Source organism: Festucalex cinctus, chromosome 7, assembly GCF_051991245.1.
Source record: "Festucalex cinctus isolate MCC-2025b chromosome 7, RoL_Fcin_1.0, whole genome shotgun sequence".
Lineage (NCBI taxonomy): Eukaryota > Metazoa > Chordata > Actinopteri > Syngnathiformes > Syngnathidae > Festucalex > Festucalex cinctus.
The window spans coordinates 17,465,278-17,483,428 of NC_135417.1; the positions used below are offsets into that span (position 1 = coordinate 17,465,278).

At 38.4% G+C, this 18,151-nt stretch overlaps 2 protein-coding genes across 4 annotated transcripts in view; both read right to left on the reverse strand.

The window, feature by feature from the left end:
• Nucleotides 1-10,465, reverse strand: part of adcy2a (adenylate cyclase 2a) — a 38,450-nt gene extending 27,985 nt beyond the window's left edge. The window contains exons 1-2 of one of the 2 annotated variants that reach the window (XM_077527044.1): nt 9,874-10,464; nt 1,902-2,099 (exon numbers count right to left, since the gene is read on the reverse strand). In XM_077527044.1, coding sequence (XP_077383170.1) covers nt 1,902-2,099; nt 9,874-10,398 — 723 coding nt within the window. In that variant the 5' untranslated portion in view covers nt 10,399-10,464. Of the gene's footprint in view, nt 1-1,901; nt 2,100-9,873 lie in introns of both variants that reach the window. The other variant, XM_077527045.1, reaches the window with a different exon arrangement.
• Nucleotides 10,466-15,892: 5,427 nt separating this feature from the next.
• Nucleotides 15,893-17,447, reverse strand: LOC144021764 (uncharacterized). Of its 2 annotated transcripts, XM_077525880.1 has the most exons (3): nt 17,199-17,447; nt 16,966-17,117; nt 15,893-16,325 (listed from the first exon to the last, which is right to left on the reverse strand). In XM_077525880.1, the coding sequence occupies exons 2-3, from the start codon at nt 16,966-16,968 to the stop codon at nt 15,969-15,971; spliced, it is 360 nt and encodes a 119-aa protein (XP_077382006.1). In that variant the 5' UTR covers nt 16,969-17,117; nt 17,199-17,447; the 3' UTR covers nt 15,893-15,968. The 2 variants fall into 2 exon arrangements, with proteins under 2 accessions (XP_077382006.1, XP_077382004.1); XM_077525878.1 differs by lacking the exon at nt 17,199-17,447 and having other exon boundaries at nt 16,966-17,146.
• Nucleotides 17,448-18,151: the final 704 nt, after the last annotated feature.

Consider the following 18,151-nt stretch of genomic DNA (forward strand, 5'->3'; position numbering starts at 1 on the left):
TGTTAATCGAACAGACGTAAACACGGAGCACAACGCCTTTTTCATAGGCTTAATAATGTCTGCAGAGGTAAGAAACGTGTTAATCTTCAAGTTACTTTGTATGTGAAAGTCATTTTGAGTGACAAAAGCTTACGTAATTACAACCTTCCAAACGTAAATAGTGCGTCCCGTGAATCCGATGACATTGAGGATAGCAATGCGTTGCTAATATGCTCAAGTGTGGAGAGACATTTAGTAAGCGACTGTGTGGTAGTTTTATTCTGCACTGCTAATCATAAATAGACCCTATCGTATTTTCATTACGAAGTTTTACCTTTTTAGCAAAAAGTCAGCAAGCTGTGGGTCCCGTTTCTTCCCCAGGATAGCTCTTAGCTCTCTCCACCTGACAAACGCTGCTCCTATATTTATCCGTGTCCTCCCGTGACGCTGGTCTGAAAGTTTTTTACTTCTCTTTGTCTTCCGTGGAGTCCCCACAAGGGATTGAGACGTACCGGGTGCAGGTCTCTTTAAATCCATCTTGAATTAGCTGTCCTGTCCCTGAAGTTGCGCGAACAATCGCGAGAGCTAACAGGCACAATAGCGTGTACGCGCATGATGTCATGCTCAGAGCAAAAGCTAAAGTTTCCGGCCCGAACCCTCCAACATTTTTTCCTTCTACAGAAAAATAGGGGCAACAGTCATTGTGCCACAGTCGTGCCTCCTGTCCATTAAACAATTCTTAAAACATGTGCGGGTGAAAAATATTATGTTATTTTAACATTCAAATTTGAGTCTAATCTTGCACCGTGCACCTTTAAATAAAAATACATAATATAAAATATTTTCGATGGGTGTCAAATATTTGTCCGTTTCTCATTGGAGTTTTTAGCAAGCTGACGTCTTGTCATGCTGGAGCTTTTGTTCTGGTACTTATTGATTGTTTCAACTGAGATAATTTGACTGATAGGAGCAAGTATCAAACGTTCATGTGGTGCCCCTGTCAATCTTCGGAGGCCAATTGCTACACCACCCACAAAGCTGAAACTGTGCTTATTAATCAGAGATGTATGAGGATAAACCCTCAGCCTTGGGATATGACTTTGACAAAATTCAGCGTCCTCGACCTTAACGTTGAAGGAATGTCTGCAGCAAATTTTTATTTTGGCATCGTGTTGCCCACAGTTTGGCAGTGGGAGATGTTTCAGTTGTGCAGGGATTTTGGTTGTTCATTTAAACGTCATTGTGTGGTGTCTTAGATACTACAAGTTTCTCTACTCTGTAAAACAATTTAGCACTTAGCTTGCATGTAGCTACTAGCGCTATGCTAACTATGATGAAGTCAGCTAACTGACGATTCAGCTCTCTAAACTTTCAGTCACAAGTCATGCAAAACCAATGTCAAGTATCAAAGCTTCAAATGTCAGCAAGCCACCCGACAGGGTTCCAAAAAAAAAAAAAAAAAAAAAAAAGAGTGCATGGTCAGACGATAGGCGAGCAACGGTTCTCAAATTAGATTAGACAGAATTTATCTTACCTACCAACACAGAACTGGAATTTGACTAGACAAAAGCACTAAGATGCTTATGATGTAGTTTCTGTACTTTAAGATACTTCCATGTAAAACTATCAATAGACAAGAAGAGCATTACAAATAGTAGAAGTTAGTATTGGAATATTGAGGTAGGAGATCAAGTGGGCTCACTTTTCTCAAACCTTTTCACATGAGGGCTTTTGGGCAACCAAGAATTCTCCCTGCAGGGCATTCAAAAGATTTCAAGTTTAAGGCACTTCCACGTTGGCCTCATTTTCAAACCCGAAAGCTATGTTTAGTTATTTATACCGTCTATGAATAAATCACGAAATGCCTCACATGCTTTTACATAAGAAATAAATTGACCACAAACTATCATTCTCGGGCTTACCTGGTCCCACGGACAGACGATCCCACCGGAAAACATAAAAAGGTAACCCATAGCAACCAAGCAGGCCCAGATGACAAGGGAGAACACCCGGAGAAGCTTCTTGAAAATGGATTCAATGCAGACCAAAACAAATACAGCCAGGAAGATCGCCAACGCTGTGGGCACTGTGATTACAAAGGCCACATGGTCCTCAACGTTCTGGAACACAAATGACAAGAATTAGAAAACAAGACTTTTGCTGATTCCTCGTGTCTTGAATCAATTTTATGTAATCTGAATGGATATATAATAGACATCAAGTGGCAGAAGCACTAGCTTGGATCAAATGCTATATTTTTTTTTCAGTAAACGTAAAAGTGAAATAGTACACCACATTCTCTCTGTTTTTACATAACAATGCTTACATTTTCTTACATTATCAGGTAAAAAAAATTATAATAATAATAATGATAATAATAATAATAATAATAATAATAATAATAATAATAATAATAATAATGATAATAAGGATCATTGTTCAGGAAAATGTTCCTTCAAGTAACTCTAGTTAGGTGCCTCATTCATCACATTGCAGAAGTGTCGAATCTACAGGTTCTTTGAGAGAAATTTTGCCTTACTATCATTCCTGGCTCCAAAAACGACTTCTCACAATTTAAAAGCAATTTGGTGAGCGGGCATGGAGGCACCCTATAGCCCACCAGTGTGCTGTAGGCTATTAATAATTGGGCACATCACATTACTTCAAAAAAAAAAAAGACTATAATGGTTGTCAAAGACTGTGGACGGCTCACGAGCTGTAATTCTGCCTTAACTCTTCTTGTAGCACTGTGATGTAAAATGTTGCTGTTTTATTTTATTTTTTTAATACACTTAAAAAAACAAAAACAACAACAAAAACTGTTGTATCAAAAAGGTTTCAGGACAACTTTTTGGGGTTGTTTATTAAACCCCCAAATTTGGGTCATATGACACAAAAGACATTTTTGGGGTTGGGTTGGTTAGTACAAAACAACCCTTTTTTTTGGGGTTGTTTTGTGGATTAAATGGATAACCCAAACAGTTGTGCCCCCCTTTTGAGCCAATTTGGGGTATTTTTGGCCCATGTGTTTTTAGAGACATAACGCTATCAATTAAAAAAAAAAAAAAAAAGGGAGTCTAGTCTAGGTGTGCACACCAATATTTTATTCATGGCTGGAGTGACAATGACAATGATTCAGTTCTCAGTGTTATCTATATGTTACTGAAGAGGATACTCTGGTATTAAAAGAATAAAATAATCAAGTATAATTTTAAACCTCCATGTCAGTGACCACCAATATGTAACAATGTCCTTTCCTATTTGCACCTGGTGTCAGATATTAATTCAAACCTGTACAATTCACACAGAGCCTATAGGTGTTTGAAAGAGAACAATTAGCTCTGATAAAACACAGTATTGAAACATTCATGGGTAAAAGACATTGTTTGTAGAACGTCTAAAATTGTAACAATCTTAAAAACAATTATATTTTGTTTGAGACAGACATAAAGAAAACAGCACAAAATGTAAAAAATTGAAACATTAGACAGCCAGTGCTAAGCCTTCTAGATCCCCCCTTCAATTTTCCGAGTACATAAACCGACAAGCAGGTGGGTGTGAATCACCCTCTAAGGCACCAAATAGCCCTTCAATGAAATGTTTCAGTACTTTAATCTGATTTGCTAAATGCTATTTATGTCACCTAATACCATGAAATAAAACGCCTTTCACTTTGACCTATGCAGACACAATCTTTACAAAATGTACAAAATGTTTTTAGTTATGAAGCCTAAATGAGGCTAAATAAGTATTTGCACTAACCTTACCTAAAATTTATTTTATTATCCATAGTAAATTAATTAACTAGCTTTTAATAGGGATGAAACGATAACGGCAATATCGATATATCGCGATCTTAAAACTGCCACAATATGTTGTCATCGTCAGGTCACAATATTAAAAAGGAGAACATCTGTTAAAAGAGTCGGGTTGATTTCCATTTGCGCAGTTCAAGCACCCTCTGGTGGCTAGTTTTTTTTAGTACAGTTTAATTTTCATAAGGCATGTTTTGGCCCTTAATTGTTTAAAATCCACACTAATGGTCAGATGACTGGGATTGGCTGGCAACCAGTTCAGGGTGTACCCCACCTAATGCCCATAGCCAGCTGGGACAGGCTCCTGCACTGCCTGTGACCCTTGTGAGGAGCAAGCGGTTCATAAAATGGATGGATGGATGGATGGATGGATGGATGGATGGATGGATGGATGGATGGATGGATGGATGAAGGGACACGTAATATACTTGAAAACTGAGTCAATATGTGGAGGAACTCAATGTGTGTGTGTATTAGTAAGTAAGTGCCTCAATATTAAGTGTTATTAGTGATAGTAGGTTGCTGATATGCATTTCTATAATGTAGAAAAACACAATATTGTATTTTTTTAGTAAGACCTCATGTTTTTTACAATATTGTGTATCGCCAACCTCCCCACAATATCGTGATAATTATCATATAGTGGCCTTAATATCGTGATAATATCATATCGTGAGGTTTGAATATCATTAATTTTGTCATGACAAAGGATTTTTTTTTCTAAATTTACATTACAGTTTCACACTTATTTGCTGAACATATCTGTGGTCTCATCTGCATTAGTGCTGGTACTAGCAGTTAGTATTAATCTATTTTTGCTGTTATCAGACTTAGGGTGCAAAGACCAGCTTTTAAAAAAGGGTTTATGAATAACTGAATAAATGCGTACTGTAAATCAGCCATCTATATGGACTTTTGTCGATAAACCTTTTTATTGGAGGGATGTCAAGGGTAGAGCATACAGTACATCCATTATAGATTTAAAGCTGCTTTTCTCTTTCTGAGATACACTTAGATATGAAAGTTCTTATAAAAATTTCAGGACTTTTTTCCAAGGTGACTATAAAAGGATGTCTAGTGGAGTGAGAAGGCTTGTTGATGTGAGCCACATGTCTCACTCCCAGTCCATATTTGCTTCTTCTTTGCTAATGTGGCACTGGGTGAGAACGACTTAAAGGATATTAATAATTGCGACCGCATTTATATGTAGAGACACTAGTCGAAGAAACAATATTGGCTCCTTTTATCCAGGCTGGGTGTTGATCCCAACTTTAAATTTTCTGTTTGGAAAGACATGCATTTTGCTGACATCTGAGAAGTAATCTCTAGTGAGTCTGTATACACCAGACATGAGGACAAAGCTGAAGGTTATTTATTTTTGAGTAAATGAAAACCCATTTGCAGGTACATTTAGGACTACAGAGCCTCTTATGTGAATGGCACTGGGGTCATATAATTCAGAATGGAATCAACATTTTGGGGAAAAGCCACCATCATTCGTGATATTGTGTATTTTCCTTTTGTGACTTTTTTTTGTGTCACATTGCAAAAGATCAATTCTAAACAAGGGGTGTTCAACGAAAAAGAATGAGAGAAGAGAAGAATAATCTTGAATTTAATATGCCTTGATTTTTACACTTGTGTGAAAACATGAAACATTTGTCATGTTATCTTAGGCATTAAAACTATTTTCGTAGACAGCTCATCCGGCACAAGGCTCGCCAAACCTGGGACACAATACAGGTAGTGTTCTTAAGAGATATTCCAGGCAGGGTGGCAATTTCAGTGGCAGGGCGTTGATCTAAAACCTACGCCTGCATATACCATATCTAAATATTGGCACAAGGTAAACCACTGGTCTTACGTGATTTTATTGAATTTGATCAGGTCACAGACAGTCAACTACGCCATATTTATAAATAGTGTTAGTTCAAGGTTTTATTGTATAAAATCATTATTTACAACAAATTATTGTAAGAGGTTCCACTACAGAATTAATATTTTACATGTTGTCACTGCATATACTGTCATCTCATAGCTTTTCCATCTGTTACAAAGCATTTGGGGTTTTCCTCCACTCCCTCCGCCCCCATCTTCCCTCCGTCTTTCCCCATGTAAGCAGGCAATGCAGTGGGACAGGAGAGGATGCGTGTGGTTACAGAGTCGGTCTCGCCCAGAGCTGAGCTCCAAAACAGAACAGGATTTAGGTCAGCCAGCTCGCAGGAAGGGGGGTGGCGTTAGGATACAAATGAAAGAGGGACAGAAATATGAGGAGGTTAAAGATGACAGAAGCACAGAATGGCCAGAAATAGAGGATGGAGAGTGAAATGAGGGTGGAGCTAAAGGTCACGCCAATCTAGCACCGAGCCAGAGCAAAAAGGCAGGATGTAGGGCAGGAAGGCTCCAGATGCTTGTGCGCTCTCAGGCCAGAAACCCATTGTTAGCAGAATTTTTGTGTGTTGTATTTATTTAACAAATTTCAGCTATATGCAAGTTCCTCGTTAGCATTAAAACTTCAGCCTCTGCTTAATTTACAAAAGCGACAGCATTTTAACAGCAGATTCATATGCAATGCTCGCAGCGTCAGACACATTAGTCAACATACCAATAGTGGCTGAAGTGCTGAGTCAGACACTTCCCCACATGAAAACGCCATCATGGTCAAAACCACAAGCCTATTAATGACCATTTAAAAACGTCTGAAGAAATGTTGTTAAAAAGCATTCACCCATCATTCCCAATATTGTTTGTGTTGATGTTTTGCCTCTTATCAGTAGGAAATTTGCTGACTAATCACACATACAATAATTGATGAGGTTCACGTTATTTGCAGACCATCAGGAGTGGAAACTGCTGATGTCAACATCTGTTTGCATTTGGCAAGCCATGCAAATCATTTCCCCATACTTGATTTAGCGCTTGGATGATCTTTGGTATGTTTAGATATTATGTAAATCTGCAATTCTCAGAGGCAGTGCTATGGAGGCCCTTTTACCGTATTAGAATAATCCCTCCATCAGTGCAGATCCATAAGGGGTAGACTAGGAGAGGTTCTCAATTGGTAAAATATGTTAAATGATGAGATTATGCTTCCTTTAAAAGCACTATGGTGCATATAAACAATATGTTGCCTTGCTAAAGCCCACTGGTCATTTGTTGAATGTTATTTTAAAGCTACTTGATACCACTTAAGTGAAAGACAAAATGAACACAAATCCAAGAATCTACCTAAAGTAGTTTTATATTTTAAATGGATACTTCACTTATTTAGCCCATTATAGCAATAAAAAGTTTATATTTTGTCTGTAATTAATTCGATACTTTCATTATTTTTCACATACAATTAGTACCTTTAAAAACACATTTTGCAACTTGCTGTCGACTGAAAATGACATCACAAGGGCTCAGGTAACCAATCACAGCTTACCTGTTTTCTAGGTTTGGTCATGTGACATTCACAAGCTGAGCTGTGATTGGTTACCTGAGCCCTTGTGATGTCATTTTCAGTCGACAGCAAGTTGCAAAATGTGTTTTTAAAGGTACTAATTGTACATGAAAAAGAATTAAAATGTCAAATTTATGATAGGCAAAATATTAATGTTTGACTGCCAAAAATGGCTAAATAAGTAAAGTATCGCTTTAAAGGGGTAGTCAAGTCAAACATTTTCTTTACAAATACACTTGTTTTTATCCATCTCAGGCGTGGACTTAAACATGAATGAAGTGTCAATGCCGCTTACTCGCTGTTGGGAGAAATGAGGCCACTGGCAACCAACTTACGTTGCCATTCACTATTTATTCACATTATTTTTGCCCCTTTGTCAGAAATTGTCTATGGCATATAGTTGTGCCATAAGTCTGGCAGAAGCACTACATATTCATTTCATTACTACGAAAACAATTTTTAATTTTCTCTTATAAAGTATATCGCCAGGTGCTACTCAAAGATTGGTCTGCATCATGTTGTTACAGCCATCAACAATCAAGTCAAAGTAAAACCCATCAGAAAAAAAAAATGTGGCAAAATATAAACCTAACCTCTGTGAGTTACAATTCACAATATTGAGATAATATACTCTGAATGGTCAATGCAACCTGAGGTTGTCTCTTTGTGAGGCTCTTATGACTCCATAGAGGGATGCGAGTGTAAAACATGCACTGATACCGGTGTTTTCAGCAAAAACAAACAAAGACAACAGCAGTTGTCAGTAAAAGCGGCAACGCAAGATGGCTACACTCTGACTTCAGTTGCAAGGGTCCTAATGACAGTCCATTCATATATAAGTCTGTGATCATGAGTGTGAATGATTTCTCGTCTATGTGTGCCCTGCAATTGGCTGGTGACTGGTTCAGGGCGTACCCCATCTACTGCCCAAGACCGCTGGGATAGGCTCCAGCATGTCTGCGTTCCTCATGAGGATAAAGCGGTTCAGATAATGGATGGATGTGGGGAGGCAGCCATTTTGCTACTTGCTGTTGACTATTAAATGACATCACGACATATGACATTTCGATATATTGTGCAGCCCTAAATCACGGCTGACGTGTTTTCTGAGTTTGGTCATGCAGCCATGTGACATTCGCAAGATGAGCCATGATTGGTCTAATCCACAGCAAGTGGCAAAATGGTCGCTACCTGAGATTAAAACTGGTGGATTTTGCTTCTTATTTCATATTCCACAAACGCAACGTTAATCAGAATGCCAAGTTTAGACTACTGGGGAGACATAGAATATTATTGTAAAGAAATGTTTTTACATTACTTCCCCTTAGAAGTTGTGTTTTTTTTTTGGGTTGATGTTACATGTAGCAAATATCGTGCAATGAGACACGATATAGATGAAGTCTGAAAAAAGTCTCAATGAGCCTAAATTTTATATTCAGTGAAAACAGACAAAATACTTGAAAGCTTTAGACTTTATGCTGTGTCCCTTTTTATTTCCCAGAGGGTCTTTTGCTTCCTCGCTGCATTGAATTTGTCAGCCTTTCCAAGCAGAGATAACCGTGTCAAAAGACTGAGGGCTCGAAATCACCTCTTTTTTCTGAAGTTCAGTCAACTGTGAGCTCAAACAATAACCAAACCCCTTATTCCCCCCTCACTTTGATCTAACCCTTTCTTCACATTAGTGCTGCCATGTAGACGACATGCTGGGGATGTGCGTTAAACTTTTTGGCATGTGTGTGCAGACTGGGAGCGTATTTTGTGTTTCTGTGACTTGTGTTCTTTTTGTTAACCTTTGCTTGTGAACATTCTCCCTTCAACATAGTTAACTTTATAGGGATGCCCAAAATATACAACATATTTTTACTGTGTTATGACTAGGGTCATGCAAGGGTTATGTTTACTGTCATGACTAGGGTTATGCAAGGGTTATGCTTAATGTCATGACTAGGGTCATGCAAGGGTTATGTTTACTGTCATGACTAGGGGCAGGGTTATGCTTACTGTCATGACTAGGGTCATGCAAGGGTTATGTTTACTCTCATGACTAGGGTCATGTAAGGGTTGTGTTTACTGTCATGACTAGAGTCATGCAAGGGTTATGTTTGGGCCATACAAGGGTTATGTTTGGGTCATGACCGTGAGGTCAAGTGTCTGTTTTGAACTGATGCAACCACCATCTAGTTTCAACTGGTAAGACGCTATGTGATGTCAGCAGCTATGTGATGTCAGGAATATTTAATCTCTTTATCTGGTCAACAGCCAATCAGATAATTCCGTGTCAGTCCTGTTACCCACAATTCTAGCCACAACCAATCAGTTCGATTCGCTGTCTATATAAACTTGTCTGAGGAGGGTGTGTTTTTGTTGGATTATTACCTCTGTTCCTATGTCCAACTCCGCGGCCCAAGTTAGCTTAGTGTCTCGTGATTCTCGATACATTCTCGTTGTTTCTCGTCTAGTCAAGTTAGTTCTACTCCTTTCAATGTTATGCGAATAAAGAGTTAAAATCTTATTTGTGTCTGCGTTTTTTGGATCCAACCCCAGAACATAACTGTTGTTAAGCCGAATTGAAAGTGATGACTTTACATATGTTTGATGACATTTACATAATATACGTGTAGCTGTCGAACTTACCAGTCCTGATGCAAAGAACACAATCAGCAGCGCCAGGCATGCTCCCATCACTATGAGCAGCAAGAACACAATCAGTGGATGCTGCTGGCTCATACAGTAGTACGACTCATACAACCAGTCCTGGGATCTGCTCCTCCTCTCCTGACCTCCCTTGTCCCCCTCACCAGACTCCCCAGCCTGGTCCAGGAGGTACCGCTTCCTCCTTATTGCCTCCTGCCACATGGATCTCGGAGCCGAAAAGGGAGAAGTGTCAGAGAAACCAGCGGAGGCGTTGACGTCCGAGGTAATAGTTTCCACTACAGATGAGGGACAGTTGCCGTGTTCTACTTTCCTCCTGCTGCTGCTGCTCCTCCTGGGGATCCTGATGTGGGTGCTCCTGATGTCCTGTGGAACCTGGGGGACCTGGCTACCCCCCTCCTTTCTTAATTCCTTCAGGCTGATACAAGTGAAAGGTGGCTCTGAGTCAGAGGTACCGTGCGCTGGCCGAAGAGGTGGCAAGAACGCGCCAAGGTTTGAGCGCAGCATCCTCCTCCTCCTCCTGCCAACATGTTGGAGTGGGAAGTGAAGGGAGAGCCGAGACTGAGTGCTCTTTAGAGTCAGAGGGAGAAAGTGGGAGGGAAATGAAGGGTAAGGGGAGGGGGAGAGGACCTAATGGGGGAGGGTAGGAAGTTGAATAAGGTACAGCATCAGAAAGGGAAGCTAAAAAAAACATCATGATGACTACCTCGATTAAAATTGCGCATTGATCATCTCTATATATCAGATTTCGATTAAACTTTTCAAAGGGGTCAAGCCTGGCCCAAGGAAGAGGTCATTGACATCTTGCAATCATCTGGATATACATACCATTGTTTTGAATACTTTTAAAGTTCTGATAAAGCTAGAAGAATAAGATCTTGTACACATTTCCCTTTTTTCCTAAATTAATATTTCACAATTCTAATGATAAAAGTCAGATTAATGCAAGGGAGTATTTATGAAGTTGTACAATTTGGTAAGGATTTTTTACTGTCAAATGAAAAAGATCACATTGCATTTTGCTAAAGGTGCATATATAGCCATTTTTTTCTATTTATTATTATCTTTTTTTTTTATATGATAATTATCCAGCATTCCCAGCAATGCATGAAACTTAATCAAAAGTTTGAGTCTGAGTGGAGGCATGCGCTATTCCTCGCTAATTTTTTCAATTTGTGAGCTGGATAATTGAAAAACTACTTGAAATTTTACCAAAAATGACAAAGCTTCAGATATTGTATATATATTTTTCCAGTTATGTCAACATTGTGATCCAAATTACAAAGCCATGCATCTCTTTTTTTTTCTTTTTTTGTTGTTGTTACGCCCCACCAGACAAAAGAAAATATTTTGCGTCCCACACACCCCCAACTCGCCGCTGCTAGAATCATTTGTCTATGAAATTATTGTAAATACACCTGTGCAGAATGTACTAATACACCTTGCACACTCTCTTAATGAGAGCACCACTGTCACCTAGTGTGGTGGATGTGCAATTGCACTTTCTTCTAGTACGGCAATAAATAAATAAATAAATACAACATGCTCCAAGAACACCCACCAATTTGAGAAGGACTGGGCTAGGCAGAAGTTATGTTATTAATATAAATTCACATATAGAAAATGAATGGATGAATACATTTTTTTTAAATGTCTGCAAAATAGTGAACATCCATTTAAAATTTACTGTGCCTTTTTGTTTTTAATAATCCTTAATGATCTGAAATTTCTGAAGAGTGACGTCCCAACTGAATTAGATGCAGACAAAGGAATAAATATTTCACCAGTGTGAGTAACTGATCCAAAAGTATTGATGTAATTTCAGTGTCCTAAACGAGCGCTCAAATTGAAGATTCAAGTTCAAAGACTCAAGTATAACCAGTGGATGAATACTGCATCTTTTTCTTTGACAGGGCATGTGGACCCACAGTCACACCTACAGACAATTTATAATCTTCAATTAACCTAATAAGCATGTTTGAAGAATGTGTGAGGAAGCTTAACATGCGGAGAATGGCCGTGGATGATGTTTGTGGAAAAACAGTAAGGAGTTGTGGCATGTCAGCAATACGACAATCTTTGAGGAACACCCCAGGTTAAACCACACCACTGAAGAGGCCTTTGTGATGAGGCGGAGTCACAGACAAAAGAACAGTGTCATTCCTTCAGTGCGGCAGGCAGGCACTATCTCGGTGTAGAGAAAATGCAGCCCGCTAAGTGACATTAATCACTGTTGCTGTGGATGTTGTCCAAATCAATAAATACCGTTATGAAATAAGTAATGAAATACAAAGTAAATGCATGCTATAACAAATCACCACATGGGTTCAGTTTGTAGTAATGGAATAATCTCACAATGGTAAAACATCAGATGCCTTCAGATTGAAAGTGCATTTGAAATAGTGACATTTAAAAATATATTAAATACATAATACAGATTAAAAAAAAAGAAGTTTGTTTTGTTAACAAATAATATAAAGAAAATATAAAGTTCAACAACCCTTAATATTTTTGTTTTTACCTGACACAAACTCAAAATAGTGACTGAATCGGTGACAGAGTGAAGATGAAGTCTCCCACAATGCCTCACTATGTTCAGGCTATAAATAACAGTTGACCTTTCTTATGTGTTCCATAATGTACAGTTATTTGTTGAGTGCCTTTACTGAGTACTGTGGCGCTTGGAACCAGCAGGTCTCCTCCTGTATTTTCGTATTTAATAGCTATTACTTTTGTTGACTGCACAGTGCTTTTGTGTGAGGGAGGCACCATGGTTGAGAAGTATTTATTTCAGCCCTGTCAATTTTTACGATGTTCAAGTTGAAGTAAATATATTCTACATAGTAGGCGGCAGGCCTAATGTTTTGTAATAAAGAAGCATATGAATTAAATATCAGTGCAATTATGTATTGTGATATTACATTTCCAAATTTAGAGCTTGTGACATATAAAAAAGTAGGACTGCAAAGTGAATTTTCAAACTGTTTTAAAAGTCAAGATTTGGAGATTGATTTTGTAAGTTGTTGCTGGAGGTGTTGTGAGTGCCACTTGTGGCCAGATGCGATATTCTTTCTCCATTAAAGCACATCCTGTTGTCCTCATCATCCCTTCTCAGCTCCTTGTCGTAGCCCTTTTTTCTCACTTTGGGTCCATAATCTTTCACTTCCGCCTTTGCCTTTTATTTCATTCACACATTTCCCTCTGGCTCTCACTAGCATCTCACCTAGGCAACATAGTTTTTTTCTTTTCTTGAAATAATACCTTTCTCTCTAACCTGGTTTTCTCTTGTATCTTACTTTCTATCCCCTATTTGCTGCATTAACATATGATATATCACAATATGGAACATTGCGAGATGCAATCAGAGTGTGGAGTGGGACTTCTGACCAACCTGACCGTCGAGTAAAGAACTAAACTTGATTCTTGTTTTGTGAACAACGATATTGATTTCTCTAACCATGTTTGTGCACTGAAGCATGCTCTCCTAGTTTACTACTCAATAAAACTTTAATTCAAGAGCTGCACGAAGCACATTGATTCGCTCAGATTAGCTGTCACCTATGCGCTCTCTCTGAACTTCAAACAGGGAATTACTGTATTTGTCCAACCTAAGCCTATAGGCAAAGTTTCTATAGCTCTGACTTGCTGTTACCCTGTCATTTATTAGTTTTTTTTGCAGCGGTGTCAAACATATGGCCCACGGGCCGGATCAGGCCCGCAAAAGGCGCAGGAGATGATTTTGTAAAGTAAAAAAAAAATAAAATAAATTGTAATGTCGGACTGATTAATCAGCCGGCCACAATCAAAACATATAAATTTATAATTTCACAAGCAGTCCTCAGATGAGCAATGCAACTTGTATGGGGAATCGTCATCCTGAATGTTATTATTATTACAGACAACTTAAACTATGGTTTGTTTAATTATTATTAATTTTTTGTAATCACATAAACGTGTTAAATGCAACACAAATTCAATTACTGGTAACACAAATAGATATGACAAGGATTAACGTCCTTATCATTAACTGCGACACACAATGCATTCTGGGAACAATATATATGCAAAACAGGTCGATTTAACACATCCAGAACGTATACTGGCAAAGTGTTGCCGGGTTCCTTTTTCTATTCATGTTATTTTTCGGAACAATATCATTACAGTTGAGCTCCGTAATTTCGGGCTGGTCCACGAAAATCTGCGTATAAATGACAGCAATTGTTTTTAAGTTATATACCATTAGTTTCCCGATGCGGCCCACTTGATAATATATTTTCCTCCATGCGGCCCCTGAGCTAACATGAGTTTGACACCCCTGGTTTATTGTTTATTATATAGTTTATTGTATAGTTCCACTTGAGTTCATCAATGACAGAAGAATGTCTCTGAATGAATCTACGGGCACTGTTATGTGGTGCTAAAATCAAATATTAAATTAACTGCCAGCGGTTAATAATACAAAAGTCTCACAGAATGATTGTTGACTGCTGAGCTGAATTAATTTTTAAATTCTAATGGGGTTCTTTCCCCTCCAATTCTCAGGTGAGAGGAACAGTGACAGAAATAGACTTCAAGGAAGGCAAAGAGCTCACCTTCATTCACACATGAAGACAAGCGCTGATGAAGCAGCTGGAAGATATTGACCTGTCCGGGGTTAAGTAAAGGTCAAGAAAACAAACACAGCTTTTCCCAATTGACCGTTTTAAGCACAAGTGTATCTGCATCTACACACCTTTGCATTGGCACTTGTATTGATGAACTGCTGCGCTGCTTTAATTTGTTAAAAGCGTTGATCATCACAATCACTGCCTTTGAGGAAATTAATATGCTTTAGGTGTGTTCACGGTGGTTGCATCCAAAATATGGGCTCACAGTCCCACAAGATATAATGCAAGTCCAGCACTTTATGGAAATTGAATGCTGAAAAGAAAGAGCTACGTTGCATTTTCATTGTGCACAAATTGTAAACATTAGAGCCCTATGCGTCACTGTGGATTTGCTTGGACCAAATAGATGTTGGAGTAAATGCATTTTATGTCCATCACAATTATCTTCTCTTTCCTACCATAAGCAAAACTACAGCAAAAACTATGTTCACCTCAGCCAGCTGAGATAGGCGCCAGCACCCCCCGCGACCCTTGTGACGAATAGGCGGTCAAGAAAATGGATGGATGTTTACATCTTCGTTGAGTTATCGCTTGACGGGCGGACTCGCAAAATATGAGCAAAACAATGTTTTGGTGCATTACCGCCTCCTACTGGCGGGTAACGTGCATTGTTTATGCCTACTACGGGCCCTGTGCGCATGCGCACGCATGCATTCGTGGGTAATTTCTGGGGTTTCCCACTGGTTTTCCCATTGGTTCCCAATTTAACTAAAAAAGAAAAAAAAAAAGTAGATAATCTTTGTTGTGCTGTTCAGAAAAATCTTAGTTAGGACTACAATGAGAAAAATTTGCTGGGCTTACAAGTTTTTGTATGTTATATGAAAAGCTTTATTTTTTATTTGGTTTAATTTTAAAACTTGCATGAAATCAACATTACTAGTTATCGTTTTTACAGTCTGATAGATAGTAGTAACACACCTTACATCATTTCCTAGACCATTCCATAAATATGTGTGAAACAGCACTTTTTCAAGCATTTTAAGTTTGTTAAGCAAAGCATTAGCACCCATATCAGTTTGGGTGGTTGCTGTTATGATTATGTAATTATGTGTAAAGGTTGTTGTCGTGTTTTTCTCTCTCTCTCTTTCTTTTTTAACCAAAAATATTGTAACTTTTGGACTACTTATTCAACATAATGAAAAATTGCATTTCAATAAGTTAAACTGTTTTTGCCTTGATGAGCTGCTCCAAAAGGAGATATAATGCTGTGCCACCATTCAATTTGAAGATTTTTTTTCATGTCCTATATCATAAAAATGGACAGCAATTGGCATTTTGCATGTTTTGTTTCCAAGAAATGTAATGAAATTCATGTATTCTGCCAAACTGTTTAATAAAAAAATATATACATATTTACAAGTGAAGAATTGGACAATTATTCAATGAGGTAAATGGGGGAAAAAAAGTTCATCAAGTCATTGGCATCGTGACCGCTTGGTCACCTGTGAAAAGATAGACGGGGACGTCACAGAAGGACAAGTTCTTTTTTGCTCTCCTCTCGAGAAGCTTCTTCCAAGCTTTTTCCTCCCGTTCTCGCTCCTTTCGTTCTTTCTTTTCTTGCTTTTCTCTCTCCTTCTTTTCTCTCCTCTCGCACACCTTCTTGTCTTTATTCTGCGTCTTGATGCGCTCCTCTTCCTTCTTTATCTGCTGCTTTAGTTTATTCTGATCTTGGGCCACGCACAGCCTGATATGTCGCCATGCGTTCTCTTCATTGGCCTCTCGCAGCATCTCGTCTGCATCGCTCAGTCCGTCGCTCTTGGGTGACGTCTGTTAAAATGAAGGAGAGACACCAGATGTCAGTTCATCTAACAATTCAACAGTCATCCATTTATTGTTGGGGTCAAGTGAGCTGCATCATAATTGCTGGCTTTGGGTGAGGGAAAGAGTCAAATAGTCTACACAGTACACACTAGGGCTGGGAATCTCTGACATGAGGCCGATTCGATATGTATCTCGATACACAAGTTGCGATTCGATTGAAAAACGATTATCTTTCAGAACAGAACAGGTCTGTGAAAACAACCTCACTAAATTTTTAACACGAGTGGTCAATAGCAAATTAAAAAATAAATAAATAAATAAAAATCCGCCTGTTGCTCAAACTAAGGTTTAATCGCTTGACCAGCGTTTAATTAAGGTAACAACCATTGTATTGCAAAGGTGGGAACATCATTAGAATGATTGAAAACACATTTAGAGTACGCAATATTGTGAAAACTAACTGGTTCATTTTTAACACACAGCTAGTAAATTATTCATTACAAGATTTTCTTCTGGGAGGCGTTACAAGAACGCATATAGTGCATTCAGGCTAATGCGATACTGCACGAAAAAACGACGCAAAAAAACACAAAAAAAGAAGACATTTTTAGTAGGCTATGCATGTTAGAAAATATTTTTGACTTACCATGATGAAAGAAGTATTGTAGAACTCGGAAGGATGGAGGATGGATGGATGGATGTTGATGAAGATGAGTGCCCAACTGCTCACTTCTCTCTGTGCTTTGGTGACTAGTTGTCAACAGATGCAGAGTCCGAAATGTTTACGAGACCCTCAAACTGTCCAACATATAGGACCAAACATCAAATAGCATATCGGGTGTGGCTAATATGATGACGTCGAATGTATGTCAGTCATACCTCTGACGTTGCACCTCCGGACATAATCGCCAATCCCCATGTTAGCCATTTTAGCTAGGTCGGCTAAGCTTTTGACCAAACCCGCTATTTACTTCAGTCTGCTCAACATTCGTCAAGAGCAAAATACATCTTATTTTCTGACATTAATTTTCTGTGTTCAACCGAAATTTGGCAAAAACCAAATGTTCTTTTTTATCCACTGGAAGAATCAACTTAATACCCACTGTTTACATCTTCACGGGCGGACTCGCAAAATACGAGCAAAACAATGTTTTGGTGCATTACCGCCTCCTACTGGCGGGTAACGTGCATTGTTTATGCCTACTACGGGCCCTGTGCGCATGCGCACGCATGCATTCGTGGGTAATTTCTGGGGTTTCCCACTGGTTTTCCCATTGGTTCCCAATTTAACTAAAAAAGGAAAAAAAAAAGTAGATAATCTTTGTTGTGCTGTTCAGAAAAATCTTAGTTAGGACTACAATGAGAAAAATTTGCTGGGCTTACAAGTTTTTGTATGTTATAATATGAAAAGCTTTATTTTTGATTTGGTTTAATTTTAAAACTTGCATGAAATCAACAATTACTAGTTATCGTTTTTACAGTCTGATAGATAGTAGTAACACACCTTACATCATTTCCTAGACCATTCCATAAATATGTGTGAAACAGCACTTTTTCAAGGATTTTAAGTTTGTTAAGCAAAGCATTAGCACCCATATCAGTTTGGGTGGTTGCTGTTATGATTATGTAATTATGTGTAAAGGTTGTTGTCATGTTTTTTTCTCTCTCTCTTTCTTTTTTAACCAAAAATATTGTAACTTTTGGACTACTTATTCAACATAATGAAAAATTGCATTTCAATAAGTTAAACTGTTTTTGCTTTGATGAGCTGCTCCAAAAGGAGATATAATGCTGTGCCACCATTCAATTTGAAGATTTTTTTTCATGTCCTA